We start from the raw sequence: 27,562 nt of genomic DNA on the forward strand, positions 1-27,562 counted from the left end.
AAAATTGGGTCTAATTTTCTTGCTTCCAAGCAGTCAAATTTACAGAAAATTATTTTAAAAACTAAGCTCATGATAGGGATGACAGGAAGGAAAAGCAAACCATCGGACTGTATTTTCTTACAGTGTTAATTAGGGATGGTGAATGACGATCTGCAACAGAAATGGAGCTATTACAAGTGTCTGCAGAGAGGAAGAGGGCATACGAATCCCCAGGGCCAGGGTTTGACATTGATTCCTAGGAGGGAAGTTCTGCCTTATGTAGTCTACACTCAGAGAAGCCTTGTGGACTTTGATATTTTTCTAAACCAGACTCTGAAGGATTTTCTGCCTGGGCTTAGGGAGCTGCATCGCAGATCAGGAGCTTTCTTCACTGACTGTTCCAGGAAGGGGTGAGCTCAGGAAGACAAGGAACTCTATACCTGGGGTGTGGCAGCATGATCTACCGGCTAGCACTTGACGTGGTTTCTCACCCATTAATTCTATAGGCCTTCTTGTGCAACACGGGTCTTAAGGAAATTCTCATCCAAATTGACTTTTGCAGATCGACTTTGGCATCTGTCACTTGTAAAATGCTTAAATATGAAAACAAGTGCATTAGGCATTCCAAAGAACTGATGACTTTCACAACACATCCGTTTGCCCGTGCCCCCCTCCACCTCCATCTCTTTATAGTATCATCTGTATGCACCCGCTGGGGAAGTACTAGTGTGCTTCTTTCATTTAGGAGAGTTAGAAGTGTGGAACTGGAAATGTCGTTTAAGAAACAGATTGGGGATAAATATTGGACTTGAAATCAGTGTAAACTAGCTCACATCCAAGCATTTAAAACTGTCCACAGACAATAAGCTGTTCCCTATGATTTCCCAAAACTGCCTTGGAGGAATCGCATTGTCTAGGATTTCTAATTATCTGCTCAAGTCCTTTGCCAATATTTCGGAGCGAGTACAACTCTCCTATGTATTTCTGTTAGTGACGAGGCAGCCTTTCTCTTTGGCTAATTAAACCTTCAGTCCTGGAAAGTTTTTGTTGTTCAAGTTTTGTGTTCAGTCTTTCTCCATGTTCACCTGCCCACGTTATAATATGGGTCAGCAAACTAAATTATTAACAGCAACTAACTCTGGGATATGAGGAGAATTAGGCACTGGCAGGATGTTCCCCAGGACCAAAGTTCATATCTTCACTCCTGTAGTCTGTGAATACATAGCAGTAGCAACCTGTGGGGTCACAGTGTTCCAAAGGGGGGATTATCCTGGATTATCTGGCTGGGTCTAAGCCATTAACGTAAGCCTCTAAAAGTTGCAAACCTTCTCTGGCTGCAAGCAGAAGAGAGATTGCATATAGGTTTTGTTTGTTTGCTTGTTTTTGTTTTTCCTAAACTGAGTACCTAGGGCAGAGGTGATTTAGAGACAGAAAGACGAGGATTGGAGAGCAGTCTCATTGTTCCTGAGTGCGCTACAGATGCCTTAATATATGACCTTGGTGGTCAGTGAGTTGGAGTATTGACAGGTGTACTGAAATTGGGTCTGCCCCAACAGATGAAGCTCATCCAAATGGTTTGGGTCCTAGTGAGACACAGAATAGGGATCGTAGGTTGGGAGACTCGGATACTGAGTGGACGAAACAAAGAGAGATATTTTTAGTTACTGATGTTTATCTGGTTAGATTTTACCAGGTTGGAGATTATAAGGATTTGTTAGCTCAGTGCCTTTTCTTTCTTTTTTTTATAAAATTGGTGCCGCCTATTGGTAATGATTTAAATGTTAACTATCCTCTTTTTTATATTGTGATTTGTATTCTTCATTGAATATTTAGAAAATTATCTTTCTAAGTAAGAAGTGAAGTACATTTTCACATCCTGCTGAAACCAACTATCTAATCTAAGCAGAAAATATTGATGATTGAATAAAGATTGCATTGCCTAAGGGGGTGGATGAGATGCATAGGCCTCTTCTCTACCAGATAACAGGGCCTGTTTAAGTCTACGTGAACCATCTGTTCCCTTTTCAGTTCCTTTCAAAACACATGTTGGTATGGTTCAGACAAAACATTCATTACTTTAAGAAGTACCCTCTGCTTCTAATTTTAAAAGCCTGTGAGCAAAGGCCTTGCCAGTCAGTGTGAGAAAAACACTGCACTGAGTTCCCAAGCAGGTAGAAGCACTCTTTCATGTGGCCACACTTATTTCTTAATCTTGGGGGAAGCAAAATCTTTCTCCAATTAGCTTTGCCCTGAATAGAAGGTTCACTGTTTCGCACCACCTGGTGTCCTTGTGGTGTGTAATGATGCTTACTTACACCACTGGTTTCCTTTCATGCGAGTTTTAAATCCTGTCCTAGATTTTGGAGGAGAATACCTCCTGTGATCACCAATGATTACAGTGCTGTTTCCGTATCTGACTGTCACGCAAATCATTAAAATAACTGCAGCTGAAGCCAACAGTTGCAGAGAGGAAATCAAATGCATATCTTCTTTTTGTTCTGGTGCAGTCAGTTAAAACATGAGAGTCCAATTTGGTTTTTGACCCTAAATGGCTTAAAAGTACATTAAATTGTGAATGTGGTATGATCTATTAGGGAATATTTAGTAATATTTATGAACAAAATGTTATGAAATCAGATATGCAGCTTGATTAGATTATATTCATGGATACTTAGAGAGTTATTTAAGGGGAATTAGTATAATAAATTTTAATGGAAAGATTTAAGAATATTCACAAATTTATAGAAAACATGTTATTTTCCTTCCAAAATTATACTATTTGAAGATTTCATTCATTCATCTTTATATTCATTTAGCATTTATTTATCATAGGCTTGGAACTAAGACTATAGAAATAAACATAACACTATCTTATCCTCAAATATTTTACTGTCTAGTGGGGAGAGAAAGATGATGTACATCTTTACAGAAACATAATATATGGTGATCACACATGCTAAGATGAGAAGCAAAGCAGAAAGAGGAGAAGGAGAGTGAGCGACTGCTATTTATTTTCCATGCAGTGGTCACAGAAGGCTCTTTCAACAAGATGGTATTCTAGCAGACTTTGAAAGAAGCAAGACAACTCAGGAAGACTGTTCTAATGTGACTGGGTCAGAGAAAAGGGGGAGGAGAGGAGGGAGCTTAGGATGAAGAAACAGTGAAAGTTGAGAGTTGATAGGCAGATAGCATGGATCTCTGGGGGACATCATAAAGACTTTAGATTTTACTTAGCATGAGACAAGAGGCCACTGAAGAATCTGGAGTGGAAATGGATGACTTGCAGATTTTCTCTCTGACAGACCTATACATCTATTCTGTTATAGATAGCCTGTTTGAGGGTGAACAATGAAAGCTAAAAGACCAGTTACTATATTAGAACAATAGCTGTGCGACAAAGGATAGGCCAGGGTAATAACAGTGATAAAGCTGAGTAGCACGTGGTAGGCTATGGATATATCCCAAGCAAATAACATAGTTTGGCTATAGAGTGTGAGATAAAGAAGTAGCCTATTTCTCATACTGGGATTTAATTAATTAATTAATTATTTTTAATTTTAGATACCAACCCCAGTTCCCCTCCTTCTCCTTTCCCAGTCCTCCCACCAAGTCTGCCCCAACCACTACTCAGAGTTTCTAAGGCCTCCCTTGAGGAGTCAACAAAGTCTGGAATATCAAGCTGAGGTAGGACTAAGGCCCTCACTCCTACATTAAGACTGAGCAAGGTATCCCACCTTTTTAGAATGGGTTCTAAAAAGTCAGTTTATGCACCTGGGATAGGTCCTGGTCCCACTGCCAGAGGTCCCCCAAACAGATCAAGCCACATAACTGTCACCTACATTCAGAGAACCTAGTTTGGTACCAAGAAGGTTTCCTAGTACCAGGGTTTTAAATTGCTAGCAAAACACATATTTTTAATGAGTCATACAAGAAGTTTGACAATACATCCTTGGAGTAGTATATAATCAACTTCTGCATATGTTTTATAATAAACTCTAAATAACTATGTATTATATTTGATTGGGGGCTCTACTGCCCTTTGATTCCAAGCTATTAATTTTACTGTCCAACATATTGCATACTTTTTTTGCCTTAAAATAGAAACTGTTATTTATAAGCAAGGAGAAGTATTTTATAATCACTCATTCTATGAGAGTGGAATTGGCAGCTTCCTTTTGTAGTTGATAGAACTTCCTGCTTTTTCTCTCATCTACTGTCTCATAAACTTACCATGTGGAGGATAAAAATTTCATTTGAGTGTTTACCAAAATGTTTGAACATGCAGATTAAATAAAACTTAATTAATTAAGAAAACTTAAAATTGTTCAACTTCTCAAAACTTTTAGATGCCAATCATTCTTACTTAGGTTATACATTTAAAATATAATTTGATCATTTGGGACTCACAGCAAACCTGAATTGCAAGTGTCACTGCTTTGTCTATCTTCTCCCCTTAGGCATGAGAACCTCCTCATCACAGACAATTTCCAGCAGCGTTCCTGATAACTGACGAACATGCCTTGACATACCATTATCATCCAAATTCCCTAAACCATATTCGAAGACAAGGAGCAACTTTGCAATCATGACAACCATGACACAGGAACACAGATATAGGTTGCTCCAATTCCATGCTCGAACACTGAAAATGCTGAATGAATTTTTTATAGTTTTTGCAGAACAAAGAAAAGTCCTAAAAAGTCTAAAATGCATCAAAGAGGTAGGCACAACAAAAAGGAGGAGGAGGAAGCTTTTCTGTAGTTCCAGGATGCTATCCTATGGCATTCTGCACTTGTGGGTTGGTGGAAACTTAATGGAGTCCACTCATTACATGGCCTTAGTTCACACAGAGAGGCGGGCAACGAAGGCCAGTGCTGTTCTGCTTTGCGGGAACTAGCACTAGAGACGTGGTAATTAGCCGGTGGCCTTGGAGATAGTGCCAATATCCCCATAGTCTGTTGTTCTAATTGGTTAACTAGTCTCTGCAACACAGGTTCTTTTCAGGAGTTTTTACTCACAGTTCATGTTGGCCAAACTTCTCCTTATTTTTGAAAAGGAATTTCCCCAGGTGTTCAATTTTAGCTTGACAGTTACTTCTGGAATCAGGACTGTGCCACTCTCCTGCCTGCTCGTGGGTGTCCATTGTTTTTACTGAGAATCAAATACTTGTTTATTTCTATTTTATACCTCCTGGATAGTTTAAAGATCTTATTTTTGTCGTTTGTACATTCAAGTTTCACTAGAATACATTTAAGGTAAGTTCATTTTCATTGATTTGCATTTGTTTGAGGCTCTAAGTGTCATAATTCCTTTCATCAGATGAGTTATTTTTCTGTAATGGCATTTGTCTTCAGAAGTCCTGATTGTACATATGCTGTGCCTTCTCTCATCACACATCATGGATTCGTCAGCTGTGTAGTTTTATCCATTACTAGTTTAACAACTGCATTTCTCATTACAGGAATTCGGCTTCATTCTATTGTGGAACAGAGTATACTTATTAGTTTTGTACATTTTTATTTTCAAGTATCTCTTGACTTCTTTAAATATACTTAATGTATTTACTTTATATACTGCCTGATAATTTTATCATTTTCATTAGGTATCAGATTCTGTTTCTACTGTTGTTTGCAGAAGTTTATGTTGCTTATGTCCTTGTGTGTGTGTATGTGTGAGTCAGTGCTATATGAGGTCAGGAAAGAGCACTGGATTCCCCAGGGTTGAAGTTCTATAAGGCTGTGAGTCACTCATTGTGGGTCCAGTGTAGGAGTACTATGTGTTCCTAACTGCTGAGCTACCATTTAGTAATTTTTGATTATGAATCACAATATTCATTGAGAATTTTATCTGTGGGGATATTCTGAAAATTGGTTTCAAAGTTTGATTTCTCCCCCCAAATGGAGACAATGTCTGCACATTCACACTGAGTAATTCTAAATACTGTTTTTAACTAGACTAGAATTTTTTTTGTAAGATATAGGTGTTAGGAATTTTTATTGTAGGCCTGCTTGAATACTGACTCACAGTTTATAATCTCCAGGGAAATAATTTTTTCCTTTGTCATTTTCTTGCCCTTCTATGCCCATCTTTTCTCTTTTTTCTTTCTCATTTTGTCTAGCCCCATCTTGTCTCATTTCTTCCCTCTTCTTCAAGGTCCCTCCCATGACTTAGGGCCAGCACAAATGAAAGTTTTATTTTGACTTTGTGTTTTGGCGGATAGTTTACATGCCAATGGTTTACTATTTGGGATCCTAATTTGTGGAAAAGTTCCAAGTTTACCCTTTTGTTCAGTTTAGACCCTGGTGCTATGTCTCACTCACAATGCATTTTAATTCAGATCCAGGCTATAAGAATGTGGACAAAATCTCAAGAACCAACACCAATTCTTAAAATTTTTATAAATCTCATTTATTTTCTACCAGTTAGGCTATGCACTTAAAGTATGATTTTATGTTTTAACTAGTATTTTAAATTATATTCTCTCTGAAGAATTTTTTTTACAGGTATTTAGTCTGTCATATGGCTAGGGAGAGAAATCAGTAGTCATTATTGAGAATGGATTAATAGTCTGCTGTTCACTGTAATTTTAGTGTTTTAGTTTTTATTTCTTTTCTGAGACAGAATCTTATGTAATCTAAACTGGCCTTCAACTTGCTATGTAGCAAAGGCTATTTATTTATTCTTCAACTCCTGATCCTTCTGCCCCTGCTTCCACAGTGCTGGGATCACAGGCATGTGCTACCACACCCAGTTCTAAGTGTTTTCAATGACGAATTACAAAGGCAGTGTTTACCATAGAGGTAAGTTTTAATTTAGGATTATAAGTGATAGCATCATTTTCACAATACTTCATACAAAACTAGCAAAGTCATGGATGTTTTCCCTATGTTTGTTTGTTTATTTATTTTTTGAAAATTCAAAAGCTTCAAATCATTGCAGTATGAGTTTCATTTTATTTTTGTAAACTTGATAGCTGACATCCCTTTCCTATTTCAGCTGTGAAGTCACATATGGGTTTTAAAGCATCTTTTCCTGCAGCGAGTCTTGCTTTTGCTAGTTACAGAACAATAAACATCCGTGTTTATGAGTGCTGATGAGATTCTGAATTCTGCTCTCCTCTCATTGTTCCTGCTGTGAAATGATTGCCTAGTTTAAAGCCACCCAAATAGAGACTGATTGCTGTTATGAACAGAGCAGGCTATTCATAGAAATAACCTTCTGTCTCAGCAACCCGGGCAGCATGGAAACTGCATCCTCTACCGCAGAAGTCAGTCTCGCAGCTCCCCCACCCCGTCCCGGGCGCTGAGTCTTTTACTCACTTGTTTGTCATTTAACCACTTAACCTCTCAGCCACTCAGCTCTGTCTCCTCTTTCAGATGTAGCTATTTGACATTTCCAGGCAAAACACATCTTTTTCTTGGTATTCATTAGTGTCCATCAAACTGTATCTTTTTTATATTAAAAAATAAGGATGTGCTGAGGTAGAGTGCTAGAAACAGACCTTTATTTTCGTAGTAATGGACAAATGGCATAAATGGGTCTTCCTAGGGTGAACCCTGCGTCTTTCGGAAGCTAAATGATTTTCTGACAGGATAAAAAATTGGTTGATTTTTTTTTGAAGGGAGATTTACAGAGAATTTCTTTTCTCAGATGAACAATTCAGAAAATGTTGTGAAAGGATAAAAAAAATGAGAGAGATCTGAAAGTTACTTTAATATAAATGGATTCCACTCAGAAATGTGGACATGCAGTACTGAGATATCTTTAAAATATCTCCCCCTTGGCTGACACATATTTAAGATAAGTGTTATTACTTTGTATAAGAAAATAGTTTTAGGCTGCCTTTAGAGTCATGTGTATGACAAGTTAAAAATATTACAGACATGTTTTGTTTTATGAAATTCAAATCTATATAATAAACATTTTCATTTCATTTTGTTTTAAAATAAATAACAAAGTAGTCATACTGCACTTAAATTCATACTCACTTTTTTATTTGTATAAGACAATATTTGAGGTCAAGGCATTAAGGATTATTTTGTTAACTGAATGCTTAATATTTTGAGTAGTTAACTTTTCAGGTCACTCTATGACAGAATGAAGATCATTAGTCTCTGTGCTCAGATGAATGTGAATTTATGTTCAAGGGTTTTGAGTAAGCATGAGTTTAGCAAGACAAGAAGAATGTGAAGTGGTGAGGAGATCCTTATGTTAGAACTATAAAATCAGCATCTGCATAGCTTCAATTTCTGTATGTGTATAATGGAATGGAAACAGTGAGATAATTCACATCATATATCACCTTATACAGCACATTATTGGTGTGTTTTAGATGGAAAGGACAAGGGCATTATAAAAGCAAGCAAAGAAGATTGCCTTTCTCAATGCCAGTGGGTCACAGAGCCAGCAGAAGGTCTCCAGAGCCCAACTTTTTGAGCTTCAATATTTCTCTTTTTCTGTCTTCACATAACAAATTGAAAACTGACTACTTTGAGTCTTGTGTTTGCTGTGTTCAGACCAGAACTTTCCTGGTTCTCCCTTGACTTAGAACTTCATGGTTGTTTTCCTGTGTATCTGGTTGCTGACTATAAAGACAAGTTGATCAATGGAATTAAATCAAAGACACAGATATTAATACAAACACTTATGAATTCCTGATTTTTGATAATGAAGCTAAAATTATATAATGGAAAAAAGAAAGCATCTTTAACAAATGGTGCTGGCATAACTGGATGTCAACATGTAGTATAATGCAAATAGATCCATATCTTTCAGCATGCACAAAACTCAAGTCCAAATGGATCAAAGATCTCAATATAAATTTGACCATACTGAACCTGACAGAACAGAAAGTGAGAAGTAGCTTTCAATGCATGCACACAGGAGACCACTTCCTAAATATAACACCCGTAGCACAGACACTGAGAAAAACAATTAATGAATGGTACTTCCTGAAACTGAGAAGCTTCTGTAAAGCAAAGAATACAGTCAATATGACAAAAAGGCAGAATACTAAATGGGAAAAGATCTTCACCAACCCCACATCAGTCAGAGGACTGATCTCTAAAATATATAAAGAACTAAAGAAATTAGACATCAAAATACCAAATAATTTAATTAAAAATGGGGTACAGATCTGAACAGAGAATTTTCAATGGAAGAACCTTGAATGGTTGAAAGACACTTAAGGAAATATTTAACATCCTGAGCCATCAGGAAACTGCAAATCAAAACAACTCTGAGATACTATCTTACACCAGTCTGAATGGTTAAGATAAAAAACACCAATGACAGCTTATGCTGGAAAGATTGTGTAGCAAGGAGAACACCTCTTCATTGCTGGTGGGAATGCAAACTTGTATAACCACTTTGGAAACCAGTATAGAGGTTCCTCATAAACTTAGAAATCAACCCATTCAAGACCCAGCAATACCACTCCTGGGCATATATGCAAAGGATGCTCAATCACACTACCAGGACATTTGTTCAACTATGTTCATAGCAGCATTAGTTGTAATAGCCAGAACCTGGAAACAACCTAGATGTCCCTCAAACGAAGAATGGATAAAGAAAATTTTATCATTTTACATTTACACAATGGAGTACTACTCAGAGGAAAAAAAAACCAATGACATCTTGAAATTTGCATGCAAATAGATAGAAAAAACGATCCTGAATGAGATAACCCAGACCTAGAAAGATGAGAATGGTATGTACTCACTAACTGTAAAGCAAAGGATAATGAGCCTGTAGTCCATGACCCCAGAGAAGCTAAGTAACAAGGTGAACCCTAAGAGAAACATATATAGATCTCCCTGGGAAGAGGAAATAGACAAGATCTCTTGAGAAAATTGGGAGCATGAGGGTGAAGGGATAAGGGAGGGAGGAAGGGGAGGAGGAGAGAAGAAGGGGAAGGGGAGGAGAACTTGATACTCGAGATGGGAGGAAGGCCAGAGATGGAGAGCAAGGAAAGAGATATCTTGATTGAAGGAGCCATTGTGGGCCTAGCACGAAACTTGGCACGAGAGAAATTCCCAGGAATCTACAAAAATGACCCCAGCTAAGACCCTAAGCAGTGTTGGAGAGGGTGCTCCGTCTGACCTTGCCCTGTAGTCAGATTGATGAGTATCTTAATGTCACCATAGAACCTTCTTCCGGCAACTGATGGAAGCAGACACAGAGATTCATCCACAGTGGATCACTGGGCTGAGCTCTCAAAGTCCAGTTGAAGAGAGGGAGAAGTGAGAATACAAGCAAAGAGGTTAAGACCATGATGGGGACACCCACTGAAACAGCTCACCTGAGCTAATGGGAGCTCACTAACTCCAGCCTGACAGAAAAGGAACCAGCATAGGACCAAACTAGGCCCATTGAATGTGGGTGACAGTTGTATGGCTGGAGTAGACTGTGGGGCCACTGGCAGTGAGACTAGGATTTATCCCTACTACTTGTACTGGCTTTTTGGAACCCAGCCTAGATATAGACGTGAGTATGACCTAATTAGGAAGGTCAGGGAAAGCCTTCCAAAGAAGCAAGGATGTGTTGATACCTGAGGGATTTGTTAGGGTTAACAGAGCAGAAGACAGTTGTACAAGCAGAGGAAATAGTGGATTCCACTTCAGCCATCTGAGAAGCTGTTACCACAGCTTATTGCAAAAGCTTAAATATGTCAAAATAAATGCTAAAAAGGAAAGTTAGTTCAGAGGTTAAGCTGCTGATTAAAGAAGATTGTGTTGTTGGGAAGGAAGAAAAAGTACCACTCAGGAATTCAGACTTCTGCAATGTAATTTTATCTGAGCTGACCCTGTTACTATAGGAAACTAATTAACCTTTCTGTGCCCTGGTTGCTTTTCTGCCGGGTGAAGATAATAGAGACCCACTAATAGCAATGAAAAGTCTCCTGTAAACATCAACAATTATATAACTAATATGAACACTTGTATATTCTGTTGTTAAATCTATCTCTTATCTCAGAATTTAGCATCTTTTTCCTGCATAAATGTTATTTAGATTTTACTTATTGTCAAATATTGTTTTGTGTATGAGAAAATACTCATGTTTATCTTCACGTATAGTCAAGTTTGTGTTCATTGACAATGTGTTCTCTAACATACACTGTTTAGTCAGCAGGACCCTGGCTCCTAGATAATCATAAAGATTTCCAAGCAGATGGTTTAACAAAGTCCAGGGACAACGAACACAGAAGAAAAGTAATGAGTGGAATGAGATGGGTTGGGAGGATAGATTATTTTAACTGCCTTTTAAAAGACAATTCTTCTTGCCTGTTACAAAAGAAGTTTACGTTTTTAATGTTCCATACACTCATTGCAATTACCTTAACTGTAGCTAAGCAATTCAGATGGACTCAGCAGGCACATAACACCATGCCAAGTAGCAAAAAGACAGCTCCCCTAGCTTGTTTTCTTTGAATTCCCCCTTGTGTGTGTGAATTCATAGATTCACATGTAAACTGACATCTCTTTGTGATATTTCAAGTCATTTTATACACAGTATTTATAAAACTATTTCTTCATTGTCAGACAGATCACCCATTTCATAATTGTCTTTGGTTGTCATGTTGTTCTTTCTCTAGCAAAGAAAATCATAATCAGTCTTCTGGAATATTAAAATGTTTACAGAATCGAAATAGTGATTTCTTCATGCATTTGGGAAATATTTTTAAAACCTACATGTCTAATAAATGTGCCGGCTGTTTCCATGATGGTAAAATGAGCCACACATGTGGCGGCAGAGTTTGTGTGGGTGGAGTTTGGGATACAGCCAAATGATGCCTAAGCATTGGTTAGGAGTCATGGATGGTCAGCAAGGCAAGATGAACTGCTGGAAGGAGTCAACTGTTCATTTCTTATCCAGTTTCCTGGCAAAGATTCTGGTGTAGTTCGCTTAATCTTTGGCTTAACTGAAACAGGGAATAGAAACCCAGCCTTTTCCTGGCTGTCTGAACAACATCTCCAGTCCGTGCTAGGTGCTTCATTAGGTTCTTACCTTTCCGGCCTTTCTTTCCTGGTCCTGGTTTGTTCCATCTCTGACATTGCTCCAGTCGGTTCTGCTGGACACTCAGAATCAGGATTTGTGGTAAAATCTGTGAGGGAATGTTCCTCAGTGATGTTGCCTATGGCAAAGAAATTACATTAAATAGAAGAACACATACCACTCTTGACACAGTTTTATATGGCAACATAATCTACAGTGATATGGATTCTCTTCCAGAAAAAAATTTCAGGAGGACTCTTCTCACAGGAGGGCTAGCCTGAAGATACTGTCAGGCCAATGAAAAGTACAATGAAAATTTGTTCATTACATGATAAAAGTTTCAAATGATATATGCCTTGTAATCGTAAGAGTAGAAAATGAGCTCTCAAAACCCAAAAGTTCTGTTAAAGCACTTATGATTCATGACTAAAATTAACACATGATAAATTCATTAAAGTGAAAAGTGCAGACATTTTATGTCCTTGGCATTAGTTTAGAATTCACACTCTAATTTTTATGAAATTAAATTTCTAAATTTGATTTGTTTATCTGTAGTTTTGGAATTCTTTCTATAGAAATAACATCAACTAGTAATAATAGATCTAATTTAAATTCAGAAATAGTTTTTCAAAACTATTTTACTAAAGAATGTTCAACTCATTGGTAAATATTTGAATTATAGGGATTTTAAAGATTTAAAGAAAGTAAATAGTTGAATATTAAAAGAAATCATAAAAGGTAAAAATAATAAAAACACAGTTGAGTAGCTATTCATTATCCACAGCGTCTAATTTATTTTAAGCAAATGTGCTATATTTGGGAAATTGTAAACAAGACCCAATCATCAATGTTATTGTACTTTAGTGGATCAGGTAGCAAGGGGGAAGGAAGATAGGGCTGAGGAACTTGCTGGCAGACATTTTTTGACCTGCCAGCTCCCAAACAATGATTTGGAGATCTATTATTAATTATGAAATCTTGGTCTTCAGCTTAGATTTGTTACCAACTAGTTCTTATAACTTAAATCAACCTGTTTTTATTAGTCTACATTCTGCCACATGGTTCATTACCTTTCCTCCATAATGTATATATGCTTCCTTCCATGCCTTTCTGGCATCTCCTGTGTGCCTAAATTCATCCAAGAGTCCTTCTTTCTCCAAAGAAGTCCCACCTATTCTCTCTGCCTAGGTATTGTCCATTCAGCTCTTTATTAAACCAATCACAAGGTGCCTTGGCAAAGATACATCTCCATAGTATACTGTATATAAAAGATTATCCTACAACAGGGAAGTATTGTGGGGGACAGTTATAACTGAGGGGCATTTGAGTGGTGTATGGAAACCCAGTGCAGTGGAATCTTACTAAAATTAGGAAAGTGATCCAAATGAACTGTACAAATAATGGGGGAAATGGAGTCCCAGCTGGTCATCTCTTGTCACCAAACAAAGCTTCTAGCACCAGGACTAGGTTATATCCAACTGAGTTCTTGACCAAAGTTGTCCTTTAAAAATATAAAACAAACCCATACTGTTGTCAAGACAATAGGTTGCTCTCCACAAACCGATAACATGGCTCCATTGCTGAATACAACACCCACACAAGCCATTGAACATGTAGAGACAGAGCTGGTCCTTGAATAGAACGTTTACCCCTATATCATAGAGTCTTTGGTACAGGAAGGCACTCTACAGGCTACCAAAAGGGAAATGTAAACACCAACCTAGGCACAGACCCTTTGGTATACAGAGGCATCATCCCTGCAGGTTATACTAGGGTAATGGTGGCAAGAAAGATTATAGGAGTAACCAACCAACATCTGAATTGACCTAAGGCCCACTCCACGAGATAGAATCCATTCTCAACACTGTTTGGGTGACCAAGAACCAGAGTCAATAGATCTAAGGTAAAACCAAATACTACTGCTCTTAAAAAGTAGTGATAAAGGATAGTCTGCTATACTAATTGATTAGTACCTTATTCAGTCATCATTAGAGAAGTTTCCTTCTGCAACAGATGGCAACAAATACAGACACCCATAGCCAGACAAGAGAGAAGGGGGGGGGGAGATGGGGAGAGGGAGAGAGGGAGAGGGAGAGAGAGAGAGAGAGGAGAGATCTTGGAATAAATGGGGTGTCTCCATCAGATTCTCTTCCCCTCAGAGCTCAGGTAATCTTTTGGAAGATGAGGCAAAGTACAAGACCCAGAGGGGATAAATGACAGCAAGAAAACAAGGACCTCTAATCAGCACGAACAAAGCTCACACCCACTCACAGAAACTGAAGCAGTAAACACATTTTACCAGGTCCTCTCTGTATATATTACAGCTTTCAGTTAACATTTTTATGGGATTCCTAAGTGTGTGAATGTGTGGGTCTCTGATTCTCACACCGTATCCTGGGATTTTTTTCCTTTTGCTGGTTTGCCTTGTCCAACTTTGATGTGACAGCTTTTGTTTTATCTTAATCATATTTTATGTTGTGTTTTTTTTTATCTCTTAGAACCTGCTCTTGGGAATAGATCATGTTGGGAGTAGGTGTGGGGAAGAACTGGGAGGAGTAAAGGTAGAAGAAACTGTAATCAGGATATAGTAGATCAGGAAAGGACCTATTTTCAATAAAAGGTAAAACAAAAAAGCATAAAGCAACCTAAAATTAGACATTTAGAGGTATAAAATTAATAAATCAGGAATGATCACACTGTAAAAGTTTTCATTATATAAAACCTTTAACATAAAATTTTCAAAGAGTCCTTAAAATCTTTCAGTGCAATAAGCCCTCAGAAATATTTTATTCAGGGATAAAAAAATGAGTCACTGCTTACTGTTTCTAAAAAGTTTGTGACTAAGAAAGCTTGAGCTCCTCACTTTCCCAGGGGACTACTTTTATCCTGGATTTATAGTACTTTTTTTACAAGATAGAAAGCACACTACTAAATATATTCTCATTATGTTTAAATGGACTCTCCCAAGTGTTTACACTATTTTGAGTGCTAAGGAGCACTAGTGTAATTACAACATTAAGGTCTGTGTTAGAACTATCTTCTAGAAGAAACACTGAAATGTGTTTGAATTCTTCCCCCCAAAGTGCAGTGCAGCATGTTCTCTGCCCTGGCACTTATGTATGGAATGTTAATTAGTCCATCAGTAGCCAATAGCTTTCAGAGTGAAAGAACACTTTCCGTGGTAAGGAATGGTGTTTGATGAAATGCAGGAGAAGTATCTGTGCTCCCTATTTGTTTGTGTCAAGGCACCTTTGGTTTTACTGTTTTTCTTTATACAACAAAAGAATTACTTTTTCCTCGTACCTCCAACATCATGCTGTATTACTCTTGTTGTCTAAAATGTGCAGACTATCTTTTCTCATATCCATACACACAGACAATTACTGTAGCTTTCAAAGTAGAGTTCTTAGCCTCCATCTGTGGATGTCTAATACATTTATGGACCAGAAACCTGGAGACTGAGCACACACAAACACACGCATACACACACACACACACACATACACACACACACACACACACACACACACACAGAGAGAGAGAGAGAGAGAGAGAGAGAGAGAGAGAGAGAGAGAGAGAGAGAGAGAAGACCTAGACATCATGTGCTTCTCATGCTTGTCTGAATGAAATAGTGGTTATAGATCACTGAGTTCTCATATCTTTGTGGTTGTAGGAACACCTCTTTTGACAGAGAAATGTGTTTAAAATAGACTGTGAAATATGTTGTGAATATTTAGACCAGGCAGAAAGCAGTGTGACTGTTACTACTTCTTTTCTAATTAAGGGTTTATTTTTATTATGTGTATGTATGTGTGTCTTTGTGAGACTACGCCACAAGTGTGAAGGTTCCTATGGAGACAGAAGAGGACTTTGGATCTCTCAGAGCTAGAGTTATAGGTGGTTATGAGTCTGACATATGTTTTGGGAGTTGAACTTACACCCTTTGAAAGAGTAGTAAACATTCTTAACCATGAGATTATCTCTGTCGCTACTAACTCATGATTGCACAGCCATATATGTATCTACTGTACCACGTACATTTATAGCACAGGCACATCTTCACTGTGGTCTTTTCTTTCACTAAGATCTTATTCAGTAGCACATTTTGAATTACTACCAAGCAGATCTTAGCACCTTGGCATATCTTCCAGGGCCCTTACCACACCCTTCTAAAGAGACACAGATTCTATAAAACTTCTAAGAGGAATTAATTAAAACACATTTCAACTTGTGGATATACCAATAATTATGAAACAAGTACTTAATAGTTTGTTAATGAAGATGAGAAGCCAGTATTGCCTGTTCTTGAATTCAAAGTAGAACAACTTAAATAAAATAAAACAAAAGGATTAACACAAAAGGATACTCATCAACTGTGGTTCAGTGAGGGTGTCTTTTCATCCACACAGTAAGTTCCATGTGACAACAGATGGTCAGAGTGTTCTTATCATCCTCATAAAAGAGAAATATAAAATATAAGGGAAATCTTGCTCTCAAATCTAGGGGAAGTTTGTCAGCTACACAGGGAGCTGGTCCTCAGCTTCACATGTGGACAACAGGGTCATATGGATAGGGTAAGTCTTCCTGTTATGGGACATGACATTACTATTGCCAGATCTCATCAGTGCAATGGTTCAAAATCTGACCTAGGGTGTATGTCCATAGTATATACTGAAATGCAGAATCAAATTGATATGACATGGTTGCCTTTACCGAATGCTTAAAAATCAGTGCTATTGAGTTTACCTTCCTCACACCTGTCTCCAGACTGGCAGCACGGCACCCATGCTTGTGTAATATACTTCCAGTTTGCCTGGGCCTGATGCAGCGATGCATCATGAAGATCTGAGCAGATGTGAAACATCTGTCTGTCTTTTCAAGTCAGGAAATAAATGATGTGAAACACATTAACTTTCTGCATTTTTTTCAGTAGCGATAACTAAACGTTAGAAGAGAAAGGATCCAAGGGAAAATCTATTTTGGAATAAGATTTCAGTGAGAAAAGTACTCAGCTGTTTGCTTTTCTTTGGATGCATATGAAAACAGAAAATTTAAAATGCTTTCATTGTTGGAAGGTTTATTATAAGGGATGATTTTTCTTGGTTGAATTGTAGGATACCAAGTACATTGTGGATTCTGTTTCAAAGACAAATCTTTCATTGAGAAACTAAAATAGGGTCTGGAGAGATTCTTTAGAAGTTAAGAGTGCTTGCTGCTCTTGCAGAAGACTTAAGTTTTGTTCTCAGCATCCATTTCAGGATCTGATAACTTCCTGTCATCCTACCTGCTGGCAGAGATGCAGGTACAGATTCTTCGTTCTCTCTTGTGTGATTCTGTTCTGCCATTTTTTCTTTCCAGTTTCATGAGTTTACTTTTTAAAAGCATCTTCCCAAAAGACTTTCTTTGTTGTTGTTTCAGAGCTACTGAAGGCTCTGCTGACTTTTATTCCACAGCCACAACACCTTTAGACTCCATGGAGCTTGGTAGTTGGTAGTGTTGGCTGATGTCATGTTTATTTTTGCTGAAGTTTTGAAATTTTTATTACATGCATATTTATTTTGGAAATTTGGAATTACTATAATGATAAATATAGTTTTAGAAATTGCATACTTAATTTAAAATAAATATTGTTTTAAGAAGTGGCATAATCCCATGACTGTTTTACTCACTATGTATTAAATTCGTTGAAGATGCTCAACCGTATCACATTCTTAGAATAATTTCTCACTTTGACTATGCTTAAAATTATGTTATATAGCTACAACTTGTCTCATGAGAGGAAAGAAGATGACAAACATGACAACATGGTACTTTATTCTAAAATATTGTTCTCAAGAAGAGAAAAGAGCCAGATCTGATATTCATAAATGTACAAGCATAATACAAAATCTAGAGGAGGTAATCTTGAAAACCCAAAGGGTTTTCAGTAAGAATTCTGGAAATCAGCCGTCTTAAGAAATGTTTAAAGCAACTTAGTTAAAATCTGAGGTAATTTAGTGGGTAAAGTGTCTGGGGCCCAAGTGTAAGGACCTGAGCTGAGATCTCCAGCATTTAGCTGAGAGTTAGGCATGAAGTTTGTGTCTGTACTCACAGACCCAGAGTACTGTGGGGCTGGACCAGTGACCACAACTTCACACACACACACACACACACACACACACACACACACACACACACACACACACACGAGTGCAGTACACACATGTGCCCCCCAATATGGACTGTGAATCCTCCTTACATGTGAATGATCTAAGAGTCATTGCAAATTCATTTAGTTTTTTTACAAAGAGAAAAATACAGATTCAGTTCTTAAGGAGTTAAAATATGGATCTTTCTATGGAATTTCACAGCATTCTAGTACCTATTCTGAGAGCATAGCATATTGCTTTGGGAGTCAGTATTCCTCCTCAGCTGGAGGCATTCAGGAGGAAGTTAGACACCAGGCTATAGAAAGTAATGTGGGGCAGAGTACTTACATCCTGATTAATCTTAAAGTGATATAAAGCCTTGAAGGGTTTTTTAAGTTGTTTTTAAACCATGGAATATATTGTCCCAAGTATAAAAATCAACAAATCAAGCATAAAGAATGTGACTCTATTTAATGTGATGCTGTAATGTAAAGATTGTAGGATCCTGTCTCAATGCTACACTTGATTTTAAGGGCCTTTTTCTTGAAATTAATTCATCTTGAAACACATTTTATGGGCAGATATTAAGGAATATTGTGAGTTGCTAGTACCAGGTATTGAATAAAGCGCTCTAATCCTTACTTCACAAATTCTCTGATTGATTCTGGGCAAGTAATTTTTTTTCTGTAGCTGTTTCTTCATCCATAAAATGAGAAATATTTTTGTCTTGGGGATTTCTGTGAGGATTAGATAAAGACTCCATTCGAGAAAAATTCAATATAAACACAAAGTGTTCCACCAGTCAGACTGGATAATTGCCTTTAAAAAAAGTTTATATTAACTTTTTCAGGTCTGCTCAGCAGTTTTATATGTGGATTTTACATGAGCTTCCATTTACTTAATACTATCACATACTCATGTAAACATAATGTAATTTCTTATGAGTCAGCTGCATTCCTTAGCAGAAAAAAATGCAAAAAGCAATTCAATTGAATTGCAAGTATATTTAAATCATGTGATATATAAAAAATAACAAAAGACAAAACCCATCATCTCTTTGTTAATTAGACTGTCTTAATTTATGAGATTAGTAGAGGCAGTCATTTCATAACTTAGTGTGAGGGAGCTTCTATTGGATATTTCTAACGGTGTGCTTCCTAAGCATAATTTCTCCTTGTTTGAGTGTCTCTCTTTGGTGAAGCAACTCCTTTTGCATCTGATGTGGAAATGCTCATTGGTGATGCATACGGTGATACCTATGACAGTGTGAAGGGCTCTGTGTTGTCCCAAACTGAGCAGACTCATACTATAATTTGGACTTGAAGATAAGTACATGGAAATTAAAGATGCACAGAATGAATAGTAAGTGGAATCTACCCACTAGAAATGAGGCTAGGTTCACGTGAGTGAGGGGCAAAGATGCACTGGCTCCCGGTGCTGCCTCTCTGCTCACTATGTGTTTCCTCAGTTCCAGTTATTCATACATTTCTTATGAAGACCAACTGACACTGGGTTCCTCCGTGTCATTAAAAACCAGAAGAATTACTTATATTTACTTTTTGCTAAATGTTTTCAGAAATCTCAAATGCCAAGTTAATTGTTTTTCAATTAGTTTATCATTGTAGCTGAAAGCATACTTAAGTTCTGTAAATGGAATTGTTTACTATCTAAGACTGGATTTTGCTTGGATAAAGCAGAGAAATGCTGGAATAGTTTGAATAAAAAAACTCATAATTAAAATACACTCACATATTATGATTTCATTGATAAATATAATTGATAGTAGAGGTGGACATACTTCTAAAATTAACCAAAATGTTTTTCCTGAGTTCCAGGAAAACTGGTTGGTCTTCTACAGAGAAGCTTTTCACAGTAGTGAATTTTAGTACAGTCTGTTCATTTTCATATTACCCACAGGGGAAATTAAATCATACGTGTTGATTATTACTGCCAAGAATGAAGATTTCTTTTTTTAAAGCATTTTTCCCTTTTATTGAAAATAGACTAATTTCTCACATAATATATCCAGATTCAGGCTTTGCTTCCCTCTACTCCTCTCAGTTTTATTTTATCTTATTATTACCCTTGCAAGCCTGTTTGGTTCCTGAGAGACAGAAAGGGAGTGCATCAGGATGGGGGGGGGGATGGCTGGTGAAAAACTGGGAAGCATTTAAGGAGGGAAACATAATCAGGTTATGTAATGTGAGACAAGAACAGCAAAACTATTCTTAATTAAGGGGAAGAGCAAGACAAAATTAAAATAAAATGTATTTCACAGAAAAACAAAACAAAGAACCAGTCGTGGGAAGCATTACTAGCTTTACTAGTATTAGGAGGAAGGAAAGAATAAGAGGCTCCCTGAAACACTGCCAAACTCAGTTTTCCCTGGCATGAACAACACTGGGCACCTGCCATGTCTTGTTTGGAGCTCACTCTTTTGTATCAACTGGGATAAGACCTCAGAGTTTTCTTTCAGTGACAAAAAAAAAAAAAGAAAGAAAATAAACATTTGAGCATTAAAAAATTAACATTGGCTTTATTGGGACTTTCCCCCTTATTGGCCTTTTGTTTGTATATTATATTTCACAGTCTCAATTTGTGTGTGTGTGTGTGTGTATGCACGTGTTGCTTGTTGTTTTTAATTTTTCTTTTTGTTTGTGTGCTTATTTTGTTTTAGTCTTATTTGTTTTTATTATTTGCCTATTGGTATGGGGTTTGAAGGGTAGAGAGGAGGAGGATTTAGGAATAGAAGAGAGGGGGAACCATAGTCAGAATATATAGTATAAAAATAACTTTATTTTCAATAAAAAGTAAAATTAAAAAGAGTAAAAAAAACCCCACACAACATCTTTCTCCCACTGCCAACTGCCAGCTGCACATCCATAAACCTTATCAAGACCTGGCTGTGAACCCTCTTTGCTTTTGAACCATTTTTTTAAAAGGAAGTTGCAATTCCTTCTCCTATCACGTGTCCTGTGGCCTTCTCTCCTCCCATTGCCATTTCTACATAGACAAGCCTAACTTCAGATCCCTCAGCTCACACATGAGCCACCTGTGACTGGTGAGAATCTCCCTTCTTCTGTCTTCCTCTCTATCCACTGCCAGCTCTACACCCACAGGCCTTGCTCTGCACCTGTGGTTTGGGGGCCATCTTTGTCAGGTCAAATTTAACAGCTAACCCACCAGATTTATCTGCCCTAGCTCCAGTCATACAGCTCCTACACTGGTTTAACCTAAGGTATGACAGACTTTCATGCCAGACACACAACCAAAGAAAGATAGCCTAGGCCAAATCATGAAAAGGAAAGCAACATGGGTGGCTAAAATAGAATATTTTCCACCAAACCCACTAGTTCTATAGAGGTGTTCTCTAACAAGAATTACCTAGGTGAACTCAAGAGTACAGAATTTAAGAGAACAACAATAATTTTGTATCTAAGTAATTTAAAGGAAACATGAACAAGCCCTCATTGAACTTCAAGAGGCTGACAATAAATGCCTGAGTTATTTCCAAGACAGTAAAAATATGTGGCTGAATGAAATGACTAAGTTAATTTAGGATTTGAAGACTGAAATCAATAATGAGAGAGAAACATTGAAGAGAACACAAATTGGAAGGAAGATGGAATTAAAAAAAGATGACTATCTGTATTAGGAAACTCGGGGGAAACTTGCAAATATAATGAACCAAGCACAAGGCAGAATATCAGGTTTTCAAAGAATAAACAGGAGATTGAGACCAAATAAGCATATTTCCCTTACTTTTCATGATTGACGGTAATACAATTGAATTTTGCCTTTTGATTTCTTTCTTTTGCTATCCAAACTGGAGTGTTTAAGCTGTATGCATGAGAATTCTATGGATGTGGTAACAACTACCACAGATTCAAAGGCTTGAAAGAACCCTTAAGCTTTGCAAGCCAGGCATTTTTGAAAGGACAGATTGTTTGGGGCAGGGGACTCCAGGAAAGGCTCCCTTCCTTTTTCCCTAACCTAGAAGCTACCTCTGTTGCTTTGTAGTCCTTTTCTCCACTTCCAGAATCTATCCATCCAATTATGCTTTTCATGTCCCATATTGTTTTTGTCCTTCTCATTGTCCTCTCACAGTGAACCCTTGGTCCTATTGAGAACATCAGATTAGCAAATGTAATCATCCCATCTCAAAATTTTAACAACCCAAGAAGCAAAATTCAATGCATAAAATTAGATTAATAGATTTAGGACATTACAATGTTATCATCTTTGAGTAGCCATTACCCAGCCTACCACATCATACCCATTTATATCAGATTTTGATCTATTTCCACACAATAAAGTTCCATGAAAGCATATATAATATATAAATAATAATGATTACAAATGATTATATATAAGTCATGTACATATTTTATGGGTCGTTGTATTTTTTAAAAAGCATTTAATCTAATAGAAGTGAGATAGAAGCCTAAAATAGATATTTGTACTCAAGATGACATTAGTAAGCTATATTTATTTGATTCCAAATGTGTTACATTCTTAATTTCCGTGGTAAATATAAACTTAACCACTCTCTGCAGAAGATAAGAATTCTAAAATCAGAAATCAACACCTGCAGATTTTGTAACATTGCACCTGTGTATTTTGAATGAAAAAAATCAACACTATATCACATGCTATCTTTAAACACTAATAATTTTGATTTTTAAAAATAAAATACCTTAAATATAACTTAGTCCTAATCGAAAAATTTGAAGCTGTTCTAAGTTTGCATAGTTAAGAGCAATAGTTTTCCTTAGTTAAATAGCTTCTGTGTCAATGAAACTCCACCAAAGAGTTTTTATTACCAGCTATGAAAGACTTCTCCTTATAAATATACGTATAATGAGGTTAAGGATAATCATGTTATTCTAAAGTTGTGATTCTTAGTTTATATTACTAAGGATTTGTGTGTGTGTGTGTGTGTGTGTGTGTGTGTGTGAACAGCCCTAGTGTAAAACCATCTATATCCTCAAATAACTCATCATAAAACAGGCATAGTTTGAATTGTCTTGCTAATTATCTAGTGTAGGCTTTATTTTCCTGGCTTCCTTTGGCTCCTGTAGATTTGCAGTGTTTTTTCCTTCCTCAGTAACCATACTTGCTAATCACATTTTTGTTTGGTATTATTATGAGTATTATCTAAGTGAGCCTGGCTTGTGGTTTTTGCCTATATATGTCAACCCCAAATGAGGAGTGGGAGTCTCCCTTCCGCACTGCGTGTATGTAATGGACAGCTCCCAGCAAGCTGGTAAAAGAAATAAACCTTGCTTTTGCATTCTGGACTTGACTGGATTCTGGTGGTCTCTCTGGGGGTCTCAACTTGGGCACAACAAAACCAAGAGATGTCCTTGAAAAATAAGTGAGTAAATAAGTATGTTCGGGAGCCTTGAAAGATTTTCTCCTTACTTTTGAAAAAAATACATGATGAAAGTAGAGAAGAACGCAAAAACAAAAATCTAAGATTGATGCAGCAGAGAAATCCGGTATCTTTATTATGTTGTCCTTTTGACTGGGAACATCTTATTTCCTTTAAATTATTCATGTCTACTGCATATCTATCTGCTCAGGTCAGTTACTTTTTTTTCCACATACGTTCTTTCAGAGTCCATAACCAATGAGAATGGGGCCATGTTCAGAGGAATGCTTCTGAAAGCAGCAGTATTCATTGATCGGAATTTATTCACTTATGACTTTACTTTTTTTCTTTTTTCTTTAAATTAACTTCTCTCCCTCATGGCTAAGGATTGAATTCAGGATATTTAGCACGTTACCCAAGTCCTGTACTAATCAGCTGTGCACCTAGCCTGCAAATCTTTTCTTTATTTGCAGACCTCCCTGTGATTTTCATGTATTTCTTATTTTTTCTTTCTTAGAGATAGGAAGTTTAGGGTAATAGAAACTGAATGTACCTCAGTTTATTAAGCAATACTGTATTCTGCTCTAAAGATTCCCTTCCATTGCTTTTTCTTAGTTCTAATGAAGATTTCATAAAGGGAGAAGCAAGAGAGATGTGCTGGCAACAGAAACTAAGAATAGAATGCACTGGGTGCTGGAAAGCCAGGTGAAGGTATTTATGTTTGTCCTGAAGGCACTCAAAGTTCTTGAGCTGAGGTGTGGGGTCAAAGTGGTAGTTACAGGAAAACAACACAACCATAGTACTCATGCTTGAGAAAAAGAGAGAAACTGAGTGAAACAGACTCCTAAATAGAAGATACTCCTAAATAGATACCACTTAGTGCCTGAGTGCAGTATAGGTATGACTTTCCCACTAAGGCCTGGCTCAGGATGATGTACCTGAGAGTGTCAGGAAGTCAGTCAGCTTCTGCAGTATCACTAAGGCAGATGAGGTACAGACCTTATGGAGCTATGGTAGAGAAATAAAACATGAGTGAGGTTTTGAGGTGAGGGGAGACTTTTAAGAATTGATAGTCGCAAAGACAGTGAAGAGAAGGAGCTTATTGGAAGAAGAAGATAGAGAGTAAGTAACGAAATTGTTTTAATCACAATATTTTTGAAACACACACATATGTATATGCAGTGCTAATTGGAAAATCCTGGATTGAGTTTCACAAAGTAATTGTCCTGATATGGTTTTGGAGTTATCCATGTAGAACGGAGTGTGCAGCCTTGGGAAGACAGGCTTTCCAGATGAGCGAGTACAGAGGAGAGGGGCGATGAAGCTTGAAACATGTGCTGCCACATCCGCTTTACTGTCTTAATAACAACACTGCCTGAAATTCCACTGCGCATGATGTACTTCTCATGATCTGTTTGATTTTCTCTGCAGCATAACTTCTTTATGAACAAAGATTTAGCTATTGTTGTAGAACACCGTACCTGTACTTCAAGGCGACAGCGTGGTACGTAGCACATGGTAGGTAATAAGAAATATCCAGTGAGGGGCTGGGAATATGACTGGGTGGGTAAAGTGCTGGCTCTGGAAGCTTGTGGACCTGAGTTCTGCACCCCAGCACCTATATAAAAGCTGCATGTTTAAGTCTGTAATCACCAATTAGGGGATAATAGATTCATCCCTAGGACCTGTGGTTCAGCAAGTATAGCTAAAAGTGGTGAGTTACAGGGTCCTGTGAGGGACCCTGTCTCAAAATATAAGATGGAGACCAGTTGAGGAAGACACTTGATGGTAACCTCTGACTTTCACATGTACTTCACAGTCAAGTGCACTCCATCAAGCACATGCAACTCTGTCTCTCTCAATATCACACACACACACACACACACACACACACACACACACACGGGTGCATGTGTATGCCTCTTCCCAAGACACAGTATCTAGAAAATGTACTAAATTAATGAATAAGTAACTGGATGAAAATGTAATATTTTTACAAATAATTCAGTTCTTCAAACTGTCTATAACATTAAATAATTTGCTTGGCCAAGGACAAATATTTGATTTAATAATACATTTTAAACAAAGACATATTTTATTCCCCCCCCCCCCACAGGTACCATTCTGACCTTGTTCTTTGATGTGTGACTTTTCACATGTGACTGATGTCCTTCTGGTCCTTAGAGATTCTTTTTCACTTTTGTTCTCTCCCTTTGAGAAACAAAATAGATATTGTAGTTACTCTAAAATAAAGTTGAATGTGAAATGTCACTGTTCTCACTCAGTTATGTAATTATTAAGACTGAACATCTATCTGTGATTTCCTGCAAATTATTATTTTTGCCCCAAATAGATATTCTTGGCCTTGCTACTGAAAAAAAATTACTATTGAATCAGCTTTGACAATCTTTTCCCCACAATTAACAAGACATTTTTTGTCAATGTTTCCCTGGCTCATAGTCCTCCCAGTTTTGGTCTTCACATTACCCTAGGGCTTTCCCATGTTTTTGGTGGTAAAATTTTAAACAATGGGAGAAGGTAGCAGTTTCATCCCATCATCACTAACTTTGTTCTCTTCATGGTTTTGCCTTTGTCTGAATATGTTTTTCTAGTCTTCCAAGTTCAAATATAACTCCCAAACACCATTATCCTCTCTCTAAATATGTATACACAGAATATATAAATTAATAAGAACATGGCTTAAACAGTACTCAACCTTGAGTTACCATGTAAAACTGTTGGGCAATCTTCACACGGCAGCATTTGTTAGCTGCCACTAGTAAACAAAGGATGAGACTCAAGGCTGACTTAGGAACATAAAGAACATACCTGTGCTGTGGATGGCCAAGACTGACTACTCAGGTGAGGGCAGTGCTCCTTCTCCGTCCTCCCTTCCATAGGCTTCACTTTGTTGAATTTTATTGTCATTGATTTAAACATCTTCTCTGTGGCAGTTCTGAAAGACCTCTGGTTTTATGACCCTGTATCTTGAAGCGGAGAGATGTACTTTGTTTTTCTCTCCATTAGAAGACAAGCCAATTAGTTGTTTAATCAGGATTTTGTTTTGGTTAATTCCTACAGGCGACTCCCAAGCTAGGCAGGGCTTTGGCTTAAAAGCAGTAAATTACTTCTGCTTGGGTAATTTGTGCTCTGTTTATGGACTTTGGAGAATCAAAATGCCCCTGTGAATAATTTAAGATGAGAAGATTAAATAAGTGGATTTGAATTGTTTAAATATGATCACACTGCCCATTGACTTGTTTTCTTCATTTCTAATTGTTCACCTTCCTATCTGTACCTAATTTTAACAAAGGAATATATGTGAATGATTAACAAATGAAACATGCATGAAGGCTCTAATATAAAGCATATAATTTGCTTTGCCAAAGTGCCCATTTCTAGTCATGAAACATGACTTTACTAATAAGCTTTCTTCAGTCTGTTCATTTAGTGGGTTGAAAAGCCAGTGTAATCTAGTCTTTGTGTGAAGATCCAGTTCTCAAGTCTTTTGGGAGTCAGAGGTGTATGATCAAGAATTGATAGAGAATCTTCTTTCTCGGTCCAGAACCCAAGTTTCTTTGATGTTCTGTGCTATCAAGTGCTTTCTTTGGGATATCAGGTTATAAAGTTGTACAATTGTGCGAGTTTTTTTTTGTAGTTATCACTGATGTGTGTGTGTGTGTGTGGCCTGCAGGTCAGAGTCATGGTCTCTCACTGAACTTGGCACTCATAGATTCAGCTTTACTGACTGCAAGCAAGCCACAGGAGCCATTTTGTCTCCACCTCCCACACACTGAGATTTTAGGCCAGGTGAGGGCTAATGTGTCTAGATATTTTTAGCGTATGTAGGGGAGTCTAAACTAGGATCCTTATTCTTGTACAGTGGGCACTTTACGGTCTGAAACATCATCTTTGTTTTTATAGTCCACAGATTCCAATTTCTGATGACCACATATTCATGAATGTGAGGTCATCCACTGGGGAGCGGGCAGCCTACCAGTGACTTACGTCATTAAAGAAAGCAGGCTTTCTCTTTCCCAGAAGCTATCAACTGCCAATAGCTTCTAAACTAGGGATGGGTGACTCA

The 27,562-nt window shown here is 37.4% G+C and overlaps 1 protein-coding gene across 1 annotated transcript in view; it reads right to left on the reverse strand.

The window, feature by feature from the left end:
- The window catches only part of Cngb3 (cyclic nucleotide gated channel subunit beta 3), a 129,480-nt gene extending 103,065 nt beyond the window's left edge, over positions 1–26,415 (reverse strand). Inside the window, exons 1-3 of the mRNA XM_075967652.1 lie at positions 26,305–26,415; positions 25,605–25,686; positions 11,986–12,112 (exon numbers count right to left, since the gene is read on the reverse strand). Of these exons, the coding sequence (XP_075823767.1) occupies positions 11,986–12,112; positions 25,605–25,686; positions 26,305–26,415 (320 nt within the window). The remainder of the gene's footprint in view (positions 1–11,985; positions 12,113–25,604; positions 25,687–26,304) is intronic.
- Between the last annotated feature and the right edge of the window lie 1,147 nt (positions 26,416–27,562).

The sequence above is a fragment of the Microtus pennsylvanicus genome, chromosome 3 (assembly GCF_037038515.1).
Source record: "Microtus pennsylvanicus isolate mMicPen1 chromosome 3, mMicPen1.hap1, whole genome shotgun sequence".
In the NCBI taxonomy this organism is placed as follows: Eukaryota; Metazoa; Chordata; class Mammalia; order Rodentia; family Cricetidae; genus Microtus; species Microtus pennsylvanicus.